Source organism: Lytechinus pictus, chromosome 2, assembly GCF_037042905.1.
Source record: "Lytechinus pictus isolate F3 Inbred chromosome 2, Lp3.0, whole genome shotgun sequence".
NCBI lineage: Eukaryota > Metazoa > Echinodermata > Echinoidea > Temnopleuroida > Toxopneustidae > Lytechinus > Lytechinus pictus.
Genome location: NC_087246.1, coordinates 5082983 through 5107638, shown reverse-complemented (window position 1 = coordinate 5107638; position 24656 = coordinate 5082983). Strand labels below are relative to the sequence as shown.

The following is a 24656-nucleotide window of genomic DNA, read 5'->3' as shown; positions in this document are numbered from 1 at the left end:
AAAAATACTTTTTTTAAATTAAAATAATGCTCTAAATAGCCCTTTATTCCCTTTAATTTTGTTAATTTGAGCCCCCTAAATGTGCATGCGCCGGGTCAAGCTAGTGTTTATCTGCTTGCCCGAGTCGAGTTCTACAGGTTAGGATACGTGGTTACCCTGGCTAGGCCGTCGGGATATCCCTGGGGGGGCCCCTTGAAAAAAATACTTTATTTTAATTTTAAAAAATGCGATAAATAGCCCTTTATTCCCTTTAATTTTGTTAATTTGAGCCCCCTAAATGTGCATGCGCCGGGTCAAGCTAGTGTTTATCTGCTTGTCCGAGTCGAGTTCTCCAGGTTAGGATACGTGGTTACCCTGGTTAGGCCGTCGGGATATCCCTGGGGGCCCCTTGAAAAAAATACTTTATTTTAATTTTAAAAAATGCGATAAATAGCCCTTTAATTTTGTTAATTTGAGCCCCCTAAATGTGCATGCGCCGGGTCAAGCTAGTGTTTATCTGCTTGCCCGAGTCGAGTTCTACAGGTTAGGATACGTGGTTACCCTGGCTAGGCCGTTGGGATATCCCTGGGGGCCCCTTGAAAAAAATACTTTTTTTAAATTGAAAAAATCTTCTAAATAGCCCTTTATCCCTTTAATTTTGTTAATTCGAGGCTCCTAAATGTGCATGCGCCGGGTCAAGCTAGTGCTTAACTTGTTGCCCGAGTCGATTTCTACAAGATATGATACATGGTTGCCCTGGGTAGGCCGTCGGGATGTGGGGGCCCCTCGAAAAGAAAAATAAAAAAATTAACAATTTTCTGCCCTTTTATTCACTGACGTTTGTCCCCTGAATGTCCTCTTACTAGGGCAGGCCAGTGTTGTTATGGTTGCCCGAGACGTGCTGCACCTGTTTAAAACCCTAGTTAGCTTTCAAGACCCCTAATTTTTGAATATCGAATATCGAATATTGGTCCAACTTCACACGCGTTTGAATATCGAACCTGAATATCAAACCAACTTCACAGTTTGAATATCGAATATCGAATATCCAACCAACTTCATGCCGGTAGCTAGCTCGCGGAGCTAAATTGGGAGCGTATGTAATATATTGATCACGTGACCGTCTATTATTTACTGCATGAAATCGGCCATCTTCGCAAGCCTGGACGTTTATAGTGGAATTTCCAAGACCAAGACTGGATTTTTTTTCTAATTTTCTCTGAGTGAAAGTAAGATATTTTATCATGGGGAATTGTCATACAGTTGGCCCGAATGAAGCGCTCGTTGTTTCAGGTGAGAAATCTTGATTGTACGATGGAATCGTCTGTTTTTGTCTCTTTTTTATGTGGCTCGCGATAGTGCTGTTGTTGTACGGTACCATGATGGGTACCGACCACCGGTATACAGTCATGACATGACAGTGAACGGGGCGGTGGGGTACGTGACGAGCGCGGCAGCGCCCACTTTTTGACTGCTCTCGAGTCGAGATCTCGGTCTTTCCCCGCCTGAGCTGCGCCCGGCATGTTGGGGAGCCCCCCGGGGGAGGTAGCCTGGAGTGGAGGCTCCTGGAGTGTAAAAATCAGTCTACTATACTATAAAGTATAACTATAAGTAGGCTTACTCTCCATGGAGCCTGGGTCGGCATACCGGTACCATTGCTCTACACACATTAGGCTTAGCTTAGCTTAGTACTTTTTCCCACGGTGAAACTAGACCTAGGCTACACATTACTCATTAGGGATTCTACATCAGTATCACACAGGGTTTTGAATTTGAGCCCAAACTTGTTCTGGTGAAATAGGTGCAAGTAAAAGTCAGTCAAAGAATTGTGACTGGGCTGGTACTGTAAATGGGCCAAAACAATATCTACCCCCCGAATAAAATAACAGTGTGTGTTAAATCAAGGCTCCACATTAACTTTTTTTGGTGGTAGCCCATTCGGGCCACCAAAACCATCAAATAATTTTTTTTGGTGGCCCGATATTAAAGTTTGGTGGCCCGAAAATATAAAGAAACACATTAACAATTAATAAAACAAACTTCTGAAATATTAATTCTGCAGCCACTACCACTAAGTTACTTTCACTTTATCATCTTGTATGTAAACCTTGTTTGCTGTTATTTTACTTTGCTAATTGGCTTGTGGTAAAATATAAATTGTTTCTATCGTTGTAAAAATGAAATGATTGAAAGAGAATAAATGAATTTTATTGTTCGCAGGTTGTGTGGACTTTTTTTTTAAATCTCCGTATAGACACACACTCATTTTGGTAAAGTAAATAAATAGTGCATAGCAAACTCAGATAGATGTACAAAACAATGGTTTTTCATTTCTTCCTCTTTGAATCCTAAAACCTAGATTATGCAGGCCCCAAATCCAGTTTATTTCTGTTTTCTCTTTTGAAGCATATTATAGCAGGAGAAAATCACAGAACAATATGCTGCAAAATTAGAACAATGCATAAAAGGGGGAAACAAATGAAAATAATTTTCAAAAAGTATATTGCAAAAAGAAAACAAAAATAATAAAAGATATGAGTGAAATAAAACAAAAGAAAGAAAATGAAGAAAGAAAAAACAAAGAACAGGGAAAAAAAGAAAAGAAAGTGAAAGAAAAATGAATAAAACAAAATCAATATAAACATGGGGAAAAGGGGAAAATTAAAAAGCCATTACGAATATTTTTTAACAGCTGTGGCAACAGTCTATTCTGACTGGAATATAATTAAAAGCCAAGCAAATAATTTTCACTTACCTTCTGGGAATGGCACATTTATATTTTTATATCCTTTAGTTTATTTATATTTTTTTCAGTAGAAACATATTTTTTAATCAGGCATATTCAATGGGAAGGGGTATAAATGGTTTAACCACTGTAAAAAAAATGAAAGAAAAAAATAAGAAGAAAACGGCAAAAGTTATATCTGGAAAAAAAGTGTGAGAAAAGTCCTTCCCTATATTGTCCAAAATGTTGGAAAAATTCACATTTCATATCAATGACATGCCTTCCCAAAGTATTTACTTTCTCAAGAGTGGTTTAAGAAGTCATTTATAAACAAGAAAGAAACTGTCTGTTTATTTTTGGCTAGAAAAGACACAGCTTCGAAAGAAACCAAGTATCAACATACATACAAATGCACACGTGGGACTGTGATGTACTTGCCTATGTGTTTTTATGTGTATTCATTCATTTGGAAATCGGTCTTTTGTAGTCAAAAGAGAGGTCATAATTCCTATTCTTAATGCTTGCAAATAATCAGGGTACACCAAATTTTCGTAATATAGACTAGAATGTCATTTCATTGGTGTAAAATGTGACTTTGACTCAGATTTTCAAAGTTCTGTGGAAGATTTCTTGGCAGCAACATTTTTTATCGCAGCTCCATCTAGAGCACAGCTGTATGCAGTGGCTTCATGCAAAGCTCACGCCAGCCGGCCGGCGCGGCTGGCTGGATAATAGCTACTGTATGCTATAGCTGTAGGCCTAATATGCAAACTTTGTGTGTGTGTATTTGTGTGTAGATCAACAAAAAGGGCGCATGACGAACTGGGTTGCAATTTGAACTGTAGAAATTGATAAATGCATGCAAAATCGGGAGAAAAATTGCGCTACTTTGAAAATGATTGGTTGCCCGATTCAGGCCACCAAAACTTAACATTTTATCAATAATGGTTGCCCGAGGTGAATTTCTGGTGGCCCCGGGCCACTGGACCACCGCTAATGTCGAGCCTTGGTTAAATACAAATAAATTAGAAAAATAATTATAAAAGAGCACGAGCGTTTACTTACATGTACCCAGTCTCTTATTGTCGCTAATGTTGTAAATCGGATAAAAAATCCGATCGAAAATCGGATCGGCAGTTAAGCTTCTAAAATCAAAATCGAATCGAAAATCGAATAGGCGATGTTTAAAAACAAAGGAATACATGTATGTACATCAAAATTTTGTTCGCGGTCGCGCGCATCTTCCTGAGCAAGTCACATAGACGAATGCATTGGAATGGAAGTCGGCAACATGCGCGATTGTTTGGAACATGTTTTAAAAGGGTTTTGAGGTGTTACCGCTTTACAATAAAATGAGTGATTTTTATTAGAAAGATAAACGAATGACGCATCTTCCGAGCAAAGTCGCAAAGGAAAATAAAATGAAAATAATTCTCATAGTCATAGATCACAGGTCAATGAACGATCGGCGGGACATCTTTTATAAGTATTTTTATGTTAGGTGCTAGCGATTTAGAATTATTGGAATAATCTCTTGATCTATACGATGTAAGAGAGTAGCGCAGTGATGTCCGTCGATAATATGACTTTTAAAAGTTCACGGCGGGGTATGCTATCACCACGAGGTTGAAGAGAAGATGTCTATCATCATAAACGATGTAAGAGAGTAGCGCAGTGATGTCTGTAAATGATACAACCTTATTAAGTTCACGGTGGCGTCCGTTATCACCATGAGGTTGAAGAGAAAATGTCTATCATCATAAAGGAGGTAAGAGAGTAGCGCAGTGATGTCCGTCAATAATACGACCTTTAAAAGTTCACGGTGGCGTCCGTTATCACCACGAGGTTGAAGAGAATAGTCTATCATCATAAATAAGCCTGAGTCGAATCGATTTTAAAATCGATGTTCGATCGATGTCATCGAACGCCGGTGCAGATTTTGCAAAATCGGTGCATCGAGAAAAAAAAAAAAAAATACCGTCGGCCGTCTGATTCATTTGGTTCACACAATCAGACATCAAAATAAATAGTAATATCCAACTTGACTACTACTTACTTCATTTATATTGCCCCCAAAATGAAACCGATTGTGTAATTATGATGCCTATTCACCATTAATTTGAAGTTTATTTCGATCATAGTTCGAGTCTTACTCGTCTGCCCGGCTCGTCTGCTCGTGCCGAGATAATTTATGCACGATGAATTTATGAATGGAAGTCGCCATTCATCGTGCATGCGCGCGCAGTACTGTGCTTTAATCAAATCAGAAAATGGCCGGAAAATTGATGCGATCAACGTAAAGTAAATCTTGCTTTTCATGAACAATATTGATATCATGACCATAGAACATGATTTAATCGTAATATTTAACAATAATTTGCATATGATAATCATTAATATGAATTTAGAGCTTGATGTGAAACGTTTGCATTTCGTTTCAATTTTCAATGGCGGACATCACATGACGATCGACTTGAGTGAGTGCACTTGTCTAAAAAAATAATTATCACGTCAGGATTGATTATCGAACATTGTCAACATGTAGAACTCTTTTGAAGATCGTAATATCACCATATAATAATATTTTACATGACAAAACAGATAAAAATTACGTTTGATTTTTTTCCCATCAATTTGAAGCTTGTTTGTGCCCAACTTTGGGCTCTGATTTCATAAATGGAAAATATGTCAGACGTCATCGAACGCGCATGCGCATTGTGCTTCTTTTCTGGGAGCTCGGAGACGTCCAGAGATGGAATAAAAAATAAAAATAATGCCAGTATATAATACTATTACAATGTAATTCTTCCATATGAACATAACATACTTTGCTGACATCGTCAATATTTTTTGTATGGCCATAAAATCTTATTAAATCGTAATTATTTAACATCCAATAATAATTTATATGAATTTAGAGCTCGATCCGAGACATTCGTATTTATTTCGATCACAAGCTCTTGTGTCTAAAAAAAATGGATTATCATCATCAGGATTAAGTCTCGAACATCGTCAGAACTCATATTCCACAATCTTTCCTCACAATCGTTATATCAGCATTAAATACCAATTCAAATGACCATCCAGAGAAAATTACGTATTTATTCCCATCAATTTATTTGGAGCTAATTTTGGATCCAACTACCCCGCCAACTACACAATCTCAGGCAAGTACAACGCTCTCCCCGCTGTTTGCACTTGTTCGATGGCGCTGGCAAGCACGCCTGTCGTTTCGGGAGAGTGAGTGTACGGGGCTGGTGTGTGCGAGTCTGGACTGCGAATGCCAGTTGACCGAAAATCATTCGGATCAACTCTGCGTGATTCATGTCTTTAATATTGTTTCATTTTAAACTTATATGTTATCATCTGCAAATATCATTGTTGAAGATATTTTGGGAAGAATTCTGCATTGCTCCCCGGCCTTTTTTGTGTTTTGTGATCATGGAAATGTAGTGCATGCATAGGCATAGCGCATGCATCGACGGCCGGCCGGAGCAAAAAAAAAAAGACTTGATTTTCCCCGCCTTCAAATTTCGATGCATCGATGTTCGATCGAATTAAAGCTGTCGAACACCGGTTTTCAAAATAATCGATATGACTCAGGCTTAATCATAAAGGAGGTAAGAGAGTAGCGCAGTGATGTCCGTCAATAATACGACCTTTAAAAGTTCACGGCGGCGTCCGCTATCACCATGAGGTTGAAGAGAAGATGTCTATCAGTATCATCATAAACGATGTACATGTAAGAGAGTGGCGTAGTGATCTATGTCAGTAATACGCCCTTTAAAAATTTCACGGCGGCATCCGCTATCACCATGAGGTGGAAGAGAAGATATCTATCCTCGTAAACATCGTCAGAGATAATACCGCGTCTTTCTCCCTGAATAATGCGACCTCTAAATAGCTAGCACCTCAAAAACAATCTTGAAATATGTTCTGAACGATCACGCACTGTAACTAGATCTATCCGATTTTTTCCTTCAAGGGGCATGATCGAAGATTGGCAAGTGATCGCCGATTGTGGTGAAATCGAATGGAATCGGTTGCCGATTGCAAAATCGGTTACAAGCTTAATTGTCGCCATCTTGCCGTCTTTGTTATCGATACCTAGATGCGTGACGCGTGTATAGAGGGCGACAATATCATGAGCAGTGCCAACTTAGATTTAGAAAATACTTGCAGCGGCCGATAAATATCATGAATCGTAAAATAATTGCATCGGTCGATAAATATAATAAAAATCGCTTTCTGAAAAAATATAACATGGTAAAAATAAGTGATTTTGTATATTTCCAAATTTTCTCAACTGAAAACACACGTTCATGATACGTAGGTGTCATTTTCAAGTGACCAAACATTAAAGGGAGAGTTCACCCTGACAACAGTTTATTGTACATGTATATAGCAGAAAAAATAATGATAAGTATTGGTGAAAGTTTAAGAAAAATTCATCAAAGATTTAAAATGCTATTAGAATTTGTATTGTATTTTTTTTATTTGTAAAGTCGCTGATTTAAAAAAAAATCAATGAAATATCCATCACCACCCAAAGCAATTGCTCGCGTGGCTCAATCACCTAAGGGGCTGCCCAAATGAGTCCCTAAATATTCATATTTTAGACCCATATTTTTTTGTTTTTTGTTTTTATCTGGCATTCCATACTATAAAGTGATTTCGAAGCTGCCGCGCGCATGTTTTACATGTTGTGTGCTATCCATATCCGACACTTGTTCGCTATCTTTGCCGCAATTGGAAAGATTCATAGCGCATTGAGTATCTACATACACTACTGATGCGAGGCGTACGTACGCACATTGTGTAAGGAGCGAGCAGTACGAATGCATGCAAGCTTTGCCAGCACTAGCAGGGCTCTTGCCATCAATCCCAGGGCGCCGAGGCAGGCCTCGCTGATGCAGTAGCGAGTATCGTACGCAATGCCAGCTCGCAAGTTCGAATTTTCCATCGCTATTCAACCTTTCAACATGATAAGCTTTGTCAATATCCCAGATTGGTGCTTTTATCTACATTTTTTCTTCTCTCGAGAATAGGATTCACTGCGCAATTCGTTTGTCTTGGATTATAACGTTAGACTTTGCCACTGCCAATGGCAGTATCTGTACATGTGTATTTTCTTCACCAAATCAGTGCATGTGAAAGCCCTGCCATCGCCAGCCCCGGCGTGCCCGGGTCGCCAGCCCTGTATTTGCCTACTTTGTTAGACCCTATCGGAGAGCCAGAGGAATACATGTAGAGTGTACTGTTTATTTATTTTTTATCTGGAAATGGATTTATTTTCGTGGATTATTGGTCGTTGCTGTCACATACCCTAGTAATGCCACTGAGATGAGCAAAAAAGGCCACCTACATGTATGATTGAAGCTATTCAATTACAGGTCTTGTTCCATAATGCTACTTCTAACTTGAAGGTAAAATTTCCCAGTTTATTTTCCCCCAATTTCCGAGAAGGTGATTTCACAATTGTCCCCTTTTAGCCCTCATGAGGGCATTACTCCACAGTCAATTGCCACTTGCCATTATTACTACGGCATAGACTTAGCGTGCATGCAGCTTGAGCGCCGCGATGATCACACGCGCCGCAATTGGGACTCCTTTTTGTTATTTTCAAATGTTGCATAGCAGTGCGCAAGTACATTTGGGGGGAAATACATTTTTTTTAAATCACAGAATACAATTTTTCATTCCCAGAGGTTGGCAAGTCTGGGTAAGACAGCAATAATACAGATTGAAATTAAGTTACAGAAAGTCCATAACTTCTGGTTACCTTTTTTTTTTAGAAACACCCTGTTTATATTGCCTTGTTTAGGCACACTCCTGCAAGTATACGTGTATACTAATGTTCTTTACACTACTGTTTCTTTCCAAAGGTGGGTGTTGTGGAGCATCCGAAAAGAAGTATGTGATGGGAGGCTGGGCCTGGGCTTGGTGCCTTGTTACAGATGTGCAAAGGTAAGTCTTTTCAAATAAAGAGCAACTTGGCTTTCATGAAAAATGTACATGAATTTCTGTCTGTCTAAAGTATGTGTAGTTGAACTTGAACTAAAACTTTACTCCTGCTTTTGGATGTCATTGTCATTCTCTGACTCTGCATCTGACCTGGCAAAGTTATTGCAAGATACATGTAGATCTACACTAAAGCAGACAGGCATACCTACCGAGTAGAACTAGGTTCCCAAACTTCTCTTCTTGCACCTCAATATCTACATGTAACTTGTCCTGATTTATCAAGAGTAATCCAATTAAAGGTAAAAGACAGAAGTTGCAGCAAACAATTATTTCAAGGTTAATTGCCAAATTTTTTTTCATACATATAGATCTGGTATATTATCTTCGCAAAATCATGAAATCTTAGCGCAAAATCGATAATTCTGATGATCATTAACACAAAAAAGCATGTGGGAAAATGTATTAATATTGCTTCGAAAGATAACCGACATTTGATGGAATTCCATGCTTATTTTGCTCATTTCTCAGCAATTACGCATTTTCTTCCAGAGCTAGTTTGCGCATACAGTATTTTTATTTATACATACAAACACTTTGGTGGTAATTTCATCTTCTTTTCGAACTCATTTTGAAATCGTTACCACAACCGTTTGCATATATTGTGCCAGCTGAGTATAATTTCTAGCAGTCTAGAAAATCAATGGGCTCACCGTAACCCATATCTTCTTTTTTATTTTACAGGTATGGAGAAGAAAGATTTAATCATCAAATACAGTAGACTAACTTTCTTAATTTTTGAAGACCAAATAACTTCTTTGGGTAATTACTAGGTAGTAATTACATAAAACTTTGATTATTGACTTTATACATGTATTGATATTTTTGAGGAAGATGTTCAAACTTGGTTCTTCTTGTACATAATGTATAGAGACAGAACTACCAGGATATACAAATGTTACTTTGTAAACCTTACATGTAACACTGATTTAAATCTTTGTACTGTTTTTAAAGCATCATTGTTTTTCCACAGATTATCATTAGAAGTAATGACCCTGAATCCCCGATGTGAGAGTGTTGAGACCTCTAAGGGTGTACCTCTGACAGTGACTGGTGTAGCACAAGTCAAAGTGATGACAGAAGAAGGTCTACTGGCTCAAGCTTGTGAACAGTTTATTGGCAGGTCTACCACTGAGATTGAGATGGTTGTTCTTCAGACTCTAGAAGGTCATCTTCGTGCAATTCTTGGTGGGTAATAAATGCAGTTACCGTAAGTAACGGTCTATTAACCGCACCTTTTTCTCGACGGGATAGAAGCAAAAGTCGGGGGTGCCGTTTATCCACGGTGACGGGTCTGAGCCAGCCCGCCGTAACCCCTCCCGAACATGTAAGACGTCTGCCAGTTCACAACACATCGAGTGGCCGGGCCCAGCCGCCCAGGGCAATGTCGTTTAGAGGGGTATGAGCCGCGGGTAGTGGGAAGTGATTATTACGATCTTAATCAAATATTGTCCAACGCACCCACCTTCATGACACTAATTTCGACTTTATTCTCGATTCAAAGCAGCGAAGTACCCTTAACCTGGCTAAGTTCAAAGAGAAACCAAGCATACTCGGTAATATTTTGTCACAGCTGAGCGAGAGTTGAGTGAGCTGAGACTGAGAGCTAGCTAGCTTGCGTTGTATTGTGGTTATAGTGAGACTTAAGCTGGGGCTATTCATTTTAACCCCTCCCCGTCCGGCCGCGAAAGTCCCGTTTCGCGCCAGCTTATTTTTTCTTTCTTGTTTGCTTTTCATAAGATACCATGTACACCACGCACGAGAGAGACGGCACGAAGCCGTAAAAACAATTGGAAAAAATGCAAATTTCTTTGTTTCTTGAACCTTCCTGTAATCCCGTATCCAAAATTCATGCTAAGACATCGAATGCTAGACAAATTCTGAAAGTGATTGTGAGGTTGTGATGCAAGACATGTGAATGTTTCTTCCTCCTACGCCGGGAAAGACACATCATAATTTGATAAGGTGTACTGCTGGTACTGTATCGTAGTTTGCAATATGAGAACGGCAGTGCTGTGTGTGTGTACACTGTGACTGTGAGGTGAGTGAGTGTGTAAGAGGCCAATATTGTCGGGACTTTTCTATCTTGCTAACATTTAGATGAATTGATCAAGAACAGCAGATTTCCGCATACCGGTAATCTCTTTGGATACCTTGAAATCTTTAACTGAGTTTTTGTTTCTTCGTACCTCAAATATGCATGTAAATGTGAGAAGGGTTTTTTTTTTTTTTTTTTTTTTTTTTTTAGTCCAAAGTTGGGGGTGCGGTTAATCCACGGGTGCGGTTTATAGTCCGTTACTTACGGTATACAGTTTAACAATTTTGAACTTTGTGATTTGTGTGTTCACTAGTTGACTGCAAAGTGCAACTTCAGACACTGAGCATGCCCAAACTGGACAAATGGTGCTTGACTTATCAATTTTTTTGACAAGGACATGGACTCCCCCACCCCATCATGTTTTTTGCTAGCTCTGTGTATTGTGGTGCTTTACTCCCCCAACTTTTATGCTGTGAATAATCACAATGTACTAACAGAGCACTCCACTATATATATGCAAACCAATAAATTTATCCCTTATTTACTGAATGATTTTATATTATTTTAATGACTTTCCAATACTTTTGTCCATTACCTTAAAACTCTTTTGTTTAAACTCATGCAAAATTTATTCAATTTGTTTATTGCAATTAAACATGTCAATTTCTTTCCCTCTAAACACATGAGAAACGTGTGTTAAAACTTGTGGAATTGAAAAATAGTGTGCTTGAAGGGAAATTCATTATTATAACAAGCATCATTGATGAACTACATGTAAGGACAGGAAATGCAATTCAGTAAAATCAGATTATGATTTTTTTTCCCGTATATAGTTCAGAAGCCAAGGCAATATTTAAAGGAAATATAATCGTACGTTGTTTGGAACTGTCTTGTTCAACAGGTACCCTAACAGTAGAAGAGATCTATCGAGACAGGGATCAATTTGCCAGCCTTGTGAGAGAGGTAGCCTCACCAGATGTTGGACGTATGGGTCTAGAGATTGTCAGTTTCACCATCAAAGATGTCTATGATAATGTAGATTACTTGGACTCATTGGGTAAGACACAGACTGCTGCAGTCAAGAGAGATGCTGATATTGGTGTAGCCGAGGCAGAGAGAGATGCTGGTATCAGGGTTAGTACATACATATATATGTAGAAAATTAATAAACTGATGGATGGATGGTTGGAGTAAAGGGTGGAAGGAAGGAAGGCAGAAAGAACCCCCCCCCCCCTGTCACTATTTTTCATTACTGGATTTATATGTGTGTGTCCTAACACTGTTATGATGTGGATGATATGAAATACAAATATATTTTTCAATTTTACATGAAAATTAATTTGGGATTACTACCAAGATTTTGAGAATTAATTATTTTTTTTGTTAGATACATGTATAAAACAGTTTCTCTCCAGCAATAGAAATTTGTAAATAGTTTTCAATTATTCTCAGATACATGTTAAAAAAATAAGAACTATCAATGGATGAAACAAGATGATGTCATATATGAATTATTGAACTTTTACCAAGCTTTATTATGAGATACCATTTACAATATAGTAATCTTTTCAAAGCTAAAAAGTTCATGAATGAAAGCAATAAATTGTTTGATTCTATGTCCAAATGGGAGTCATATTTTCAGGAAGTGTTTGACTTTAATCTCTTCAGTGATAAGTCATAAGTAATAGAATATAATTTACTTTTGATATTGTATTGAAACTTTATTGTTAATAAGTTTCACTGCATGTAGATATGCAGAGTATATTTCCTGAATGACTGTCTCTGCCAGTTGACTATATATAGCTATGATGTTATTGGTAAAACTGCCTATTCCCTTGCATTAATGTATTTCCTCAAACTGCATGTAGTATGAAGATTATGATGCCAATAATACATGTACATGTACAGTGGTAGATTATTGGTAAGGAAGTTTGTGCTTGACTCATTGATTTTCACAGCATATGATAATCCCATTTCCCCTGGGACTAGAACGATTTATTCTATCAAGGTCAGGATCATTTCAATATTGAGGTTTTATGCATGAAAATGCAGCAATTAAATACTGGTAGTCAGGCAGTCTGAATAGAAAGAAATTGATATTACAAACATTGGTTTATCATAGGAGTCAGTTGCATACATGTATTTAAATGTAGCACTACTGTCTCTTACTGACTTTTCTTCATTTTCTTTTCTTTTTTGTCTCACCTGAACAAAGTTCAGAAGAGACCTATAACCCACTTTAGTCTGTTAATAGTCTGTTGGTCTGTTATTCAGGTAGTCTGTTACAAAAATGTTAAAGTTTTGTTCGACTTGGCCTTATTTCTTTATTTCTGCATCAATTCTGTTCAGACTTGGTACATATAATCCTTGAGGATGATGGGGTCAAAGGTCATGTCCATATTTTTTTCAAGTTTTTGTTCAACTTGCTCTCATTTCTTTATTTTCTGCATCAATTTATTCACACTTTTTTCAAAGGATCCTTGGGTAATACCACATGTGTGTTCATTAGGATGATGGGGTCAAAGGTCATCTAGGGATCAAAACAAGATCATTTTGCATATTTTATTGATCGATCGAGAAATCAGGCTAGACGAGACTTGTGGTTCGCGAACCACTTTGTCTTTTCAACTATCAACTTTCTGCCTCATTTTCCTCAGTCTCTGTCTGTCTCTGCTTTATCTTCAATTCTCTTTCTTTTTATTTCTGTCCCTTTCTTATTCCCATTCTCTCCTCTGTCTCCCCCTGTAAGTTATCTTTCCTTTCTGTCTGTCCCTCTTCCTCTGTTCTGTCATTTTACCCTTTAAGATCATTTGATATCACTTTCAATATTTTTTTATACTCTACCCCTCTTCGCAAGAGTAGATGCAAATACAGATTTTCAAAATATCAATTTCTATGTCTTGCATTATTGTTGCTGAGTGGTATCATCTTGTTTTTTTTTCCTACCTGACATTAATCTGATATTTAATGTACTGTACTTGAGTAATCACATGTGTGTAAGTGGCAATGCAAGGGTATTTACCTTTGTGTTACAAGCATGACACTGTTGCACCTAATTGTGTATGTACCACAAACTTAAACCTGTGCATTATTTAAAAAAAAATCAAAAATTTCACTCTTATAAAGACTACATGTAGGATGCTGAAATCTTCTTCCTAGTGTGACACCATAAGCCTACATGTACAGTGGTGCTCAAAAGTTGGTTAACGCCACCAGAAAATGAACATATTTAAAGTTTGTTTCTCTGGGCTCGCCAAACATTGTAGCATTGTTTTCTACATTCAACATTCAGCACGAAGGAGTGCAATTTGTGGTGGGGTTCACTTCTTATGAGCACAACTGTACATGTATGCATGATGATGTGTTTCCCAAGAGTTCATCAAGAAAGCTTTTCATAGCCTTCTCTATGAAAGAACATGAAATATGCATATATGTTATTGGCCATTGCCAATTTTGATTTGAAGTACGTTTTCTGTTGATATGTTTTGTCATATACAGGAAGCTGAATGCGAGAAGTCAATGATGGATATCAAATTTGATGCTGATACGAAGGTTGCTGATTCACAACGCCAGTATGAAATGCTGAAAGCTGGTTATGAAGCCGAGGTTAATACAAAGGTCAGTTCAATTATGGCAATCGTTTTGAAATGGTTCGTAGAAGGGCCATATTTGATGATAATAAAACACTACTAAAAGGAATTCTGGAATTGCATGTATCGTACTTTAGGAAAAAGTATTATTTTCAAAATCCACGAGAGGTGCCCTAGGGCGTCATTTTCCCAATGATGCTAAATTGAAAACCTGAGTATATTTCAATGTATTTAAGTGCTTAAATAAAAATGATGATATAACATTAAAATAGATTTGTGGTCAATTTAACTACATTGGTTCAACAAAGTTGTCTCTTTTGACATTTGCAGAAAGCTCAATCAGAGTTGGCTTACTCTCTTCAAGGAGCCAAAGAGAAGCAGAAGATCAGGAGTGAGGAGGTTCAGATCGAGGTCGTCGAACGTCGCAAACAGATCGACGTTGAGGCCAAAGAAATTGAGAGGAAAGAGAGAGAATTGATTGCAACCATCAAGAGACCTGCTGAGGCTGAGTCATTTAAAGTGGAGACCCTTGCTGATGGTCAAAGGTATGACCATGAAATAGAGTCAACTACCTTGCTATGCTCAAATTTACCTTTTTACTAACAGTCGTTCCTATGCAGTGTTCTAATTAATTGACTTTCTTTATACTGTGAGGAATAGTAAGTTTTGGTATTCACCGTTTTATTAAGAATGAGATTTTTTTTAATGGTCTTGTGAGGGCTATTATGAAGAATGGGAGTTTTAAAATAATTTATGTGTCTCCCAATTTTTACAACTCTACTTTTCAGCTCATCTGGCCTTGAGCTTATGCCGTCGTGTGGCATTTGTTGTCTGTCCACTTGATCAAAATGTTTTTCATCATTTCATGTCCAATTTCAATGCTGTTTGCTTTACTACATCTATTTTTTCTGTATGATATTACTAGGCAGGGATTTCGACTCTCTATACAGAATTTTGAAAGTGATTAGATATCAAAATTCACCCAAAATGCTTCTTTTTCTTTATATTTTGACCGATTTTGATATTTTTTGTTCTATCTGGTAGACCTCCGTGTGGTTCACTGAACTTATTACACAGATTTTTGAAATTTTGGCTAGAAATTTCTCTTTACTTAGTATCTTAAAATCAACCCCCAAAATACGATTCTCTTGATTTGTTGATCAATTTCAATTCTGTTTGTTTTTAATATATGATAGTACTAGATATGAAAACTTAATCAAAAATTTTACATTTTCACATTAAATACATATTTGCATTTCTTTAATATTGAAATGAATGCTTCTTTATTTTTTGATTAATTTCAATTCCATTTGCTTTATATGATAGCAATAGGTTGGGGTTACAAAACTTTGCAAAATTTTAAAACTTGTAAAATATGCTAATTTATACACATTTGAATATAGCATGTAATAAGATTTCTCATTGGCATTTCCTCAATGTATAGTACCATTGTATGTATACAAAATTATTTATGTCACCACAGCATCAACTGGGCTTAAGATAAGAATTACACTTATTTCTTTTCTAGATGCCTTATGAGTCCCACTTCATCAGTTTGCTAGTTATTTTCCAACATGAGTAACCTACATGTATGCAAGAATGATTTTATCCCTGATCATTTGACTGCTCCATGTGGAATAAATTATGTTTGCCATGTGGTTGCACAGTAAAGGATAAGGCTCATTCATAAGTTCCTATTCTGCTAGGCCATACATTTGAACTGTATACTGTCTTTAATTTTATCAGGATGAAGACTGTGCTAGCTGCTAAAGGTGATGCTGAGAAGATCAGGAATGTAGGAGGTGCTGAAGCTTCAGCCATTGAAGCTATTGGTAAGGCTGAAGCAGAGATGATGAGGATGAAAGCAGCAGCCTACAAACAATATGGAGATGCTGCCATGATGAGCTTAGTCCTTGAAGCACTGCCCAAGGTATACTGTCCTTTATCTTTAGTCCAATCTATTCATTTTTGTCTCACCTGCGAAGCAGATTGAGACTATAGGCGCCGCTTTTCCGACGGCGGCGGCGTCAACACCAAATCTTAACCGAAGGTTAAGTTTTTTAAATGACAGCAAAACTTAGAAAGTATATGGACCTAGTTCATGAAACTTGGCCATAAGGTTAATGAAGTATTACTGAACACCCTGCCTGAGTTTCGGGTCACATGATCAAGGTCAAAGGTCATTTAGGGTCAATGAACTTAGACCATGTTGGGGAATCAACATCAAAATCTTAACCTAAGGTTAAATTTTTGAAATGTCATCATAACTTAAAAAATATATGGACCTAGTTCATGAAACTTGAACATAAGGTTAATCAAGTATAACTGAACATCTTGCTTGAGTTTCAAGTCACATGACCAAGGTCAAAGGTCATTAAAGGTCAATGAACTTTGGCCAAGTTGGGGGGTATCTGTTGAATTGCCATCATAACTTTGAACGTTTATGGATCTGATTCATGAAACTTGGACATAAGAGTAATCAAGTATCATTGAACATCCTGTGCGAATTTCAGGTCACATGACCAAGGTCAAAGGTCAATAAGCTTTGGCCATGTTGGGGGTATCTGTAGAATTACCATCGTAGCTTTGAAAGTTTATGGATCTGATTCATGAAACTTGGACATAAGAGTAATCAAGTATCATTGAACATTCTGTGCAAGTTTCAGGTCACATGACCAAAGTCAAAGGTCATTTAAGGTCATTGAACTTTGGCCATTTTGGAGGTAATTTTTAGATTGCTGTCATTACTTTCAAAGTTAATAGATATAGTTTATGAAATGTGGATATAGGGGTAATCAAGTATCACTGACAAGTCGTCGCATGATCAAGGTCAAATGTCATTTATTGACAATGAACGTAGTATTGTATCATTATATGAATGGTGGTTTTTTTTTGATAATTATTTTATAGTAGTTTTCAAAATCAGCACTGCTGCTATATTGAATCGCGCGATGCAGGTGAGACTGCCAGAGGCGCTCCACTTGTTTTTTTACTGCTGACATTTGTGCTTATTGAGTTGTCAAATAATTTGTTTAAACTGCCATTGTGGATCGGTAAAGATGTTAATGCTTTAGAGCTAAGACAAAATATGAAACAATATCTAAATGTTTTAAGTGTATTACCTTCCAGATTTGATAAAGAGAATTGCTTGTTTTGGTAACTCTTGTTTTTTATTTCAGTTTTATTTTTGGGAGTGGTTAGTGGCTGGAAAGTCAAAAAATAAGAAGAGTAATATTGAACCAAGGCTATAATATTGAATATCCACCAAGGCTATTTCAAACCCCAAAGATGGATGCTGCTAGATCAGATTGGTCATTTATCATTGTGATTATTGGGTTTGTTTTTTTACCATAGATTGCAGCCGAGGTCTCTGCACCTCTCTCCAAGACAAGTGATATTGTTTTGTTGGGTGATGACCGTACAACAAGCGAGCTTACCAGGCTTCTAGGTTCCCTCCCTCCTGCAGTCCAAGCTCTCACTGGTACAGATATCTCAAAGGTAAGACATTTACTCCTTGCATCACCAGGGGACTGTTTCATGAAAAGTTTGATTTTTAATGAATAATTAGCTCTCAGCCAATCGGATGCAAGGATTTGCTGTAGCTTATAACATCTGTCGCTAAAAATCAATGACAAAACTTGTCATGAATCGCTCCCCAGGTGTGATACCAGGAGCTGTTTGATATGTGTAAATTACTTATGAATAGGTATATGAATTATTGAAAAAAAGTTCTTGGGTGCTAAATCATACTGTCAATCATACCTGATCTTTGTAGACTAGATACCTTGTTTACAAGCATTTCAAAGTATAGAATATTATATGCCAGTTTTATTTTTATTAGATTAGGAAATAAGTTCCACTACCTTCAATCATGAAAAGAACAGATGATATTGGATGTCTATAAAGCAATATGTAGCTTCCAAACAACACAAAAGACACCCCAGGACCATAACTTACTCCAGTATTTGATTTAGAAATTCAAGAAGTTCAATATTCTCGTGTTTATAAATATCTGATTAGATTGCCACATGGTTTACTGTCCCTTTTCCTAATTTAAAGTTGGGTAAAACTCATTTCTTCTGATACCTACTTGCTATATGTATCCCTACAGTTTTGCATTTTGGGAATATATGTGTATAACGATTTAAGTTGGGAGTTAGTTACAAATTTACTAAGTGGTTATAATAAATATTGCAACTGTGATTCTCACACTCTTATCAATGGTTTTATTTCTAATATGTTTGAGATATAAATTCTTAACGAAACACCATGTACAGAAAGTATATGTTTTATATTCCGAAATAGAAATAGCCGAATTAAAAGAAAGTAGTTTTCAAGCATGTTATAGATCCTAATTTGCAGATGCTATGTTATTTTAGAAAAAATTTGTGACCTTCGTATAACGTTTTTTAAGTACCCCAACTTGCAGGATACTACTGACATCCTCTTCTCATCTGGGGCCTGTTTCATAAAGCTGTTTGTAAGTTTAAAATGACTTAACGCACGACTGGTGATCATTTCTTGTGCTAAATGATATCCCTATGTAATTGATTTAGCGCCTATGAACAGGTTTCAGTCGTTCGTAAAGTTGTGCAGAACTTTATGAAACACCACCCAGGTATTGCTATCAAGACAACTGTACATTCATGTATTTTGTCTATTTCCTAGGCGCTTTCTCAAATCCCGGGAGCACGATAAAAAGATGGCAATCAAGTGTGGCAGCAGCAACAGTGAGTGGAAACAGCAAAGGTAGCTTTCAATCATCTAAACCATAGCTCATTAAGAGACTGGGACACAAAACATTTTGAAGTGAAATCAGGTGTTTCACAAAGATATAAGTTTGACTTAAATTCCTAGGTGTTCGATATATAACACATCAGATCATGCTCCAAAGATGGATATACGATGGATGTGTTGGCATTTACACGTAAGTATTAGTTTTAAGTCATGCTTAACATTTTGTGAAACACCCTTCAGGATTTGAGATCTAAACGGGTTTCTCCAGGTGAACATGTACATAACTACCCACCGTATTAAATTTGCAAGGCCTACACTATAGCTTTTAATGAAAGGAAAACAGAAATGTAATACATTTATGCATAAACACTCATCATTGGTGTGTGGTGGTGATGCATAATGATGTATGTCAATATATAGTCTGTCAATAGACACATCTTGCTTTTTTTCAAGAAATTTCACTTCTGCCCTTCGCATACAACAAAGTGAAACGGCATGATGGCACCATAAACGATCTACACGTAGTTTGTTTCTTTAATATACACTAATTGTGTACATATTTTATATTGTTATTTTTTCCCTATTATATTTTAGACTTGTATATGAAATACTTGTCATAAGATAAGATTTTGCCCCAAATCCATATAATACTGATATGAATAAAGCTATGTGTGCATGGTCATGAATAGAGCTTCAATATGGGAACTATATCTGTTAACCAGCTATCAAATAATATCCTCTCATGACCCTTCAATTCAGGTGATTTCAGACTTGTAAATAATAACATATTTTATCCATTTCTTGTGTATTTGTAAGTATATTTCTATGTTTTACATAATGGTCTCTAGTGATGATTGTAGGATGTTTTTATATGGCCTGCTGCTACATTTTGTACAATTTGATTAGAGTTCATTGTACTGTGAGATGTAATATTTCCTGTGGATTAGACATTGAGGCACAGTCTTTGAATTTTGCATGCATTCATCATGCCTCTGTATAGCTACAAGAACAAACAAACAATTCCTATTCAGCATTATTGATAGAGTTAGGTTGAAGGTACATCCTAGAGTTACAGAGAACTGTTATTTTGGGACCCTCGGCTTATGAAGAACTGCAATTTGTTCAGCCCATCCAAATATTGACAGTCATTTGTATGCATACATCCTTTATTACAAAGGATACTCTTAGTACTTGATGAAAACTTGTGTATGGAGTATTTTTGGACCAGTCACCATGCTCCTTTGAAAAAAAAAATAATGAAAAATGGACAGTGAATAAGTCTCCTAGATGATATTGATGGGTTTTAGCAGTTGGGATTGATTAGATCGATCAAAGTTCTTAGTAAGACGGGGCCCTTATTCACTTTTTATGCAAATTAAACTGCCAAATGCGATGTATAATTGTAAGGAAGTCCTATGCTGCGTTATCTTTTCCCTTTGATTATATTGGTCAGTAAAATTTGGGATAAAAATTTATAAAGACATGCTCCAAGACAACACTTTTCCCTTCAGTGACCACATTTCCCATCCATTCTACTTCATATTCATGATATGAAAATTGTGTTTTTGAATTGGTTTAAAAACAAAAAATAAAAACAATTGAAATATTCAAAATTTCAAATGAAATTTTGAAAAATGTATTCAAGCTAGAATTTACTTCTAAATATAAGGCTCAAATTTTAAAGTTGAATAACCAGGTTTTCATAGTATATGACTGGGATTACGCACAAATGTGAAGGACGTAATACCAAAGCTTTCGCAAGTTTGAGTGTTGGCTTTGTTTATGCAATATTGTGTGGACCAAGTTGAAGATAGATGTTCAAAAGTTGTAATGTTATCTGGTCTGATAGTCTTTTGATGTGAGTGAAATGTTGAGCAGCTTGCCAATTTTGATTTGTGATCTCAGTTTCCTGACCTTCAAGGGTATTCTATTCCATTACCAATGTTTCTCTCAACTTTATATATCTTTGAATATCAATAATCATGTTTTATTCCTGTTCTTTCAATGTTTGCTCCCCAATAAATTCTGATTTAAACTTATTCTATGTGGGGGGATTGTAGATACAGCTACCATCAATAATAATTGTCAGTTATTCTGCAGTTGTGCTAATGAAAGGGACTCCTGACTGAACAGATTTTATCTTTTTATTAAAATTAACACACTATCAGTAGGTTTAGAATCTGTTTTGTTAGTACAACTGTTGTGACAGGGTATCATGTAGCTTAGGTAATTTAGTTCATTTTAGGTTTAAAAAGATACATATTCATCTTTTATATATTCATTTATTTGATCAGAGGCTTATATGTAAAGCAAGTGAAAGTACTTCTGCCCATTAAATCTAAAGCTAGCAACAAAATATTCAGCTTCAATTGTAATAAAGAAGTACTATTAAAAGGCAGTTACTCCTTTTGTATACTTTAGCAAGCTCCACTTAACTGGAGTGTTTAGTATATCTTGTATATCATTAGGATATTGTGTGTCAATTTGCTGACAAAAGCTCCATGTATGAAAATGAAATCAAAATCAAACTTTGTTTATATGCCTTGTTTATAAAGAACATACATGAATTTTGACTTAAGATAATTATTGGTTCTCTAGAATCCCAAACTATTTGAATGATGTCATTGAATATCACTAAATGAAAGTACAATCAACTTTCAATCATTTTACATAATGAGGTGCTGCTCATTTCCATGTAGCCATGACTTTGTCTTGAATTTAGATGTTTAATTTTTTATTTATTGTAATATTATAATTTTCATGTGTAGATTATATATAAAATGTACATCATATTTTCTGTTGTGTTTCTCTTTACATTTTATTAGCCGACCCCCAATTTTGAATTATGATTTTTACTGACAGTACCTACATGTACATGTATGCATTTTTACTAGCTTCACATGAAAATAAACACTCTTTGAAAATTATGTTACATATTAAAAAGATTTATGGTGGGTTTTTTGTGTTTGTTAGTGGGGTGTAGTTGATACAGATTAAATCTATTTATATTTACTGTATTTAATCCATGTATAGTATTGATGGTGAGTTGTTTGATAGAGACATGCATATTTCATTGACAAGTTCATGGATGATATTGGGTAATTCATACAAATTTATGCCTCATTTCTGTTATCTTTGCCTTACTTCCGACCATTCTGATATCTAGTTATTAAGCCACAAAGGTATTGACTTTGTGTGCATTATGATCTTTAATATACCTTTCTCGGAGATCTTTGATCATGAAATATGACACATCTACAGGTAGGCCCTGTTGCATGAATCTTCATTTGATTATAACTTTAATTAATTGTTACTTTCATGGTAATAGGGCTGAACAGCCAATTAAAATCAAGATTTCTGTCGTAATTATCGATGGTAAAGTTACCCATATTTTGATTTTTCATGCAACATGACCCAGGTATGTATAAAAACAACTCTTGACTTGAAGGGAAATAATTTTATCAGAAAGAATGTCTTTCATACTACTCTTGTATTACTTATCCTGTATTTTTAATGAATCAAATATAGCCCTTGTTTTGATAGCAAAGGAAACTGGTAACTTACTGTACCTGAATGTAATCTTGCGTAATAATCATCACCATCATTGTGTATATTGTACATACAGTATATACATGTCAGTAATACATGTAGTTGTATTTGGTGTGTTAAGTGTCATAATCTAGTACATGTTTTATAACATGAAAACCTTACAAACACGTTTGTAGAAAGGTATAAACTCTTTGTGACTTGTTTAGATTTTAGATGTCGGTAAGTTTTTGAGTATTTAAGTTCTCAATTTATGCAAAAACAGATTGCATACATGTTAGTTGATTAATTTACAGGAACCAATGTTATTACTGTGTGACAAATGCTGATTGTATTTTTATGGATCAAATCTTGTGTGAAACTAAAACGTGATTAATTGATATTTGTACCACTAAAATGTCAGTTGAAAGTAACAAAGTATGAAATCCCATGTAGGTCTGTAGTTCATGTGCATGGTGAACATGTCAGTCATAAGTTTACTGGCTAATAGCACATTGACATAATCACTATTTCATGTACTCAACTAATGGACTTGAGAACATACTCTATTCCAGCTTGTTATACTGAATGGCCATGGAATCAAGAGGTTGGTTTCTATCACACAAATGATTTTAGATTGGTACTCGATATACATGTACATGTATTTCCAAGACATTTGATTTTACAAATTTTTTAACAACTCCCACAAATTACATATTGATAAAGACCCCTAGCCACACTCCTTGGTCCTGTGATATGAAACTTAGCAATTGTTCAGATGATGCTCTTTATGATGATCAATCATATTCAATACTCCATGTAATCAATGGTAGAAATCAGTCCTTTGACAGTCACTAAGCTTCATCCCTTGGAGAGCTTTTTAATTTTTTTAATTACATATGATGGTATTGTATGGCAGCATCATCCAACAATCATGTGCATGCCTCTTTGAAAAAGAGCATTTTTCTACCCCCCCCCCCCGCTCAAAATTGTTGGTGGATTTCCAAGCGTGTGTGCACACCATGCAGGCATATCATCCCCAGATTTTTTATTTATATAGGGAGTTGTAACGTATTACGGTACCCAGTGTTATAATATACACATTTTTCCATGAAAAATATAATTTCAACTGCAGGGACGTAATCATTCTCATTTCATTCTGTGAATGGTGGTTTTACTTCAGTCTTGCAATATTGTGGATTGACAGGCACGTCTTCTGGCTCTTTTCTGAAAGGCGACATTTTTGGGGGAACAAAACTTGCCCCCATACGTTGCCCATCAAAGCTGTGGAGTCGGTCTTATACTATACTTATTAATTTTGGAGCACAATATTATCACAACTTTTTTTTCAGTTAGTAGGGAATATGTAAAGGTGTGCTATGCATTAGTCAATTCAGGTACAATTATTTCTATCATGTCCTAGAGCTAAGTATACAGCAGATGATTCACATAGAGTAAATTAAAAATGTTTTATCTCACAATTCAATGATTGTGAAATTTGGTAATTAGCCTATAGATGTTATTATAATATTCCATGTATGTAACTTTTTGTGTATTTGTATATTCTCACGTTTCATATTTCGCGCCGACCTGTAATTAAAGGTGCATCCAGTTGAAAAAAAATTAATGTTTTCTGTGTGGAAGTTTGTCTGAAATCATTAACCTTTCACCATTCTCTTCCTCTTTCTTTCTATCCTCTTCATTTCTTAGTTCGTCTTACCCCATCTTATTTGAAATCCTTCCTAATGTGTACATCAAATAGCTTTAAGTTATAACATCTTTCATAAAAGTATAGAATGTCAGGGTCTATATGTAGCCAAAATTCATAAATCTATTATTTTTTTTTACTTTACTGATTAGAAGCAATTGATTCCATATTACTTATGACTGAAAAAATGTTGCTGACAATTTTTTTTGTAAAAATAACCCAAACAAAAGCATAGAAATATTTAGAAATTACAAAAACAAAAAATAAAAAATTTTGATATCAGAATTTTTAAATTCATTTGATTAATTCTAAAGAATGCCTAGACCAAAATTG

The 24656-nt window shown here is 36.0% G+C and overlaps 1 protein-coding gene across 1 annotated transcript; it reads left to right on the top strand.

The window, feature by feature from the left end:
* The first annotated feature begins 1039 nt into the window (after window positions 1-1039).
* Window positions 1040-24242, top strand: LOC129254954 (flotillin-2a-like). Its single transcript, XM_054893502.2, has 9 exons — window positions 1040-1272; window positions 8590-8671; window positions 9699-9913; window positions 11665-11897; window positions 14262-14381; window positions 14684-14898; window positions 16100-16283; window positions 17708-17851; window positions 19022-24242. Exons 1-9 carry the CDS (start codon window positions 1224-1226, stop codon window positions 19049-19051), a joined length of 1272 nt encoding a protein of 423 aa, XP_054749477.1. The 5' UTR covers window positions 1040-1223; the 3' UTR covers window positions 19052-24242.
* The last annotated feature ends 414 nt before the right edge of the window (window positions 24243-24656 follow it).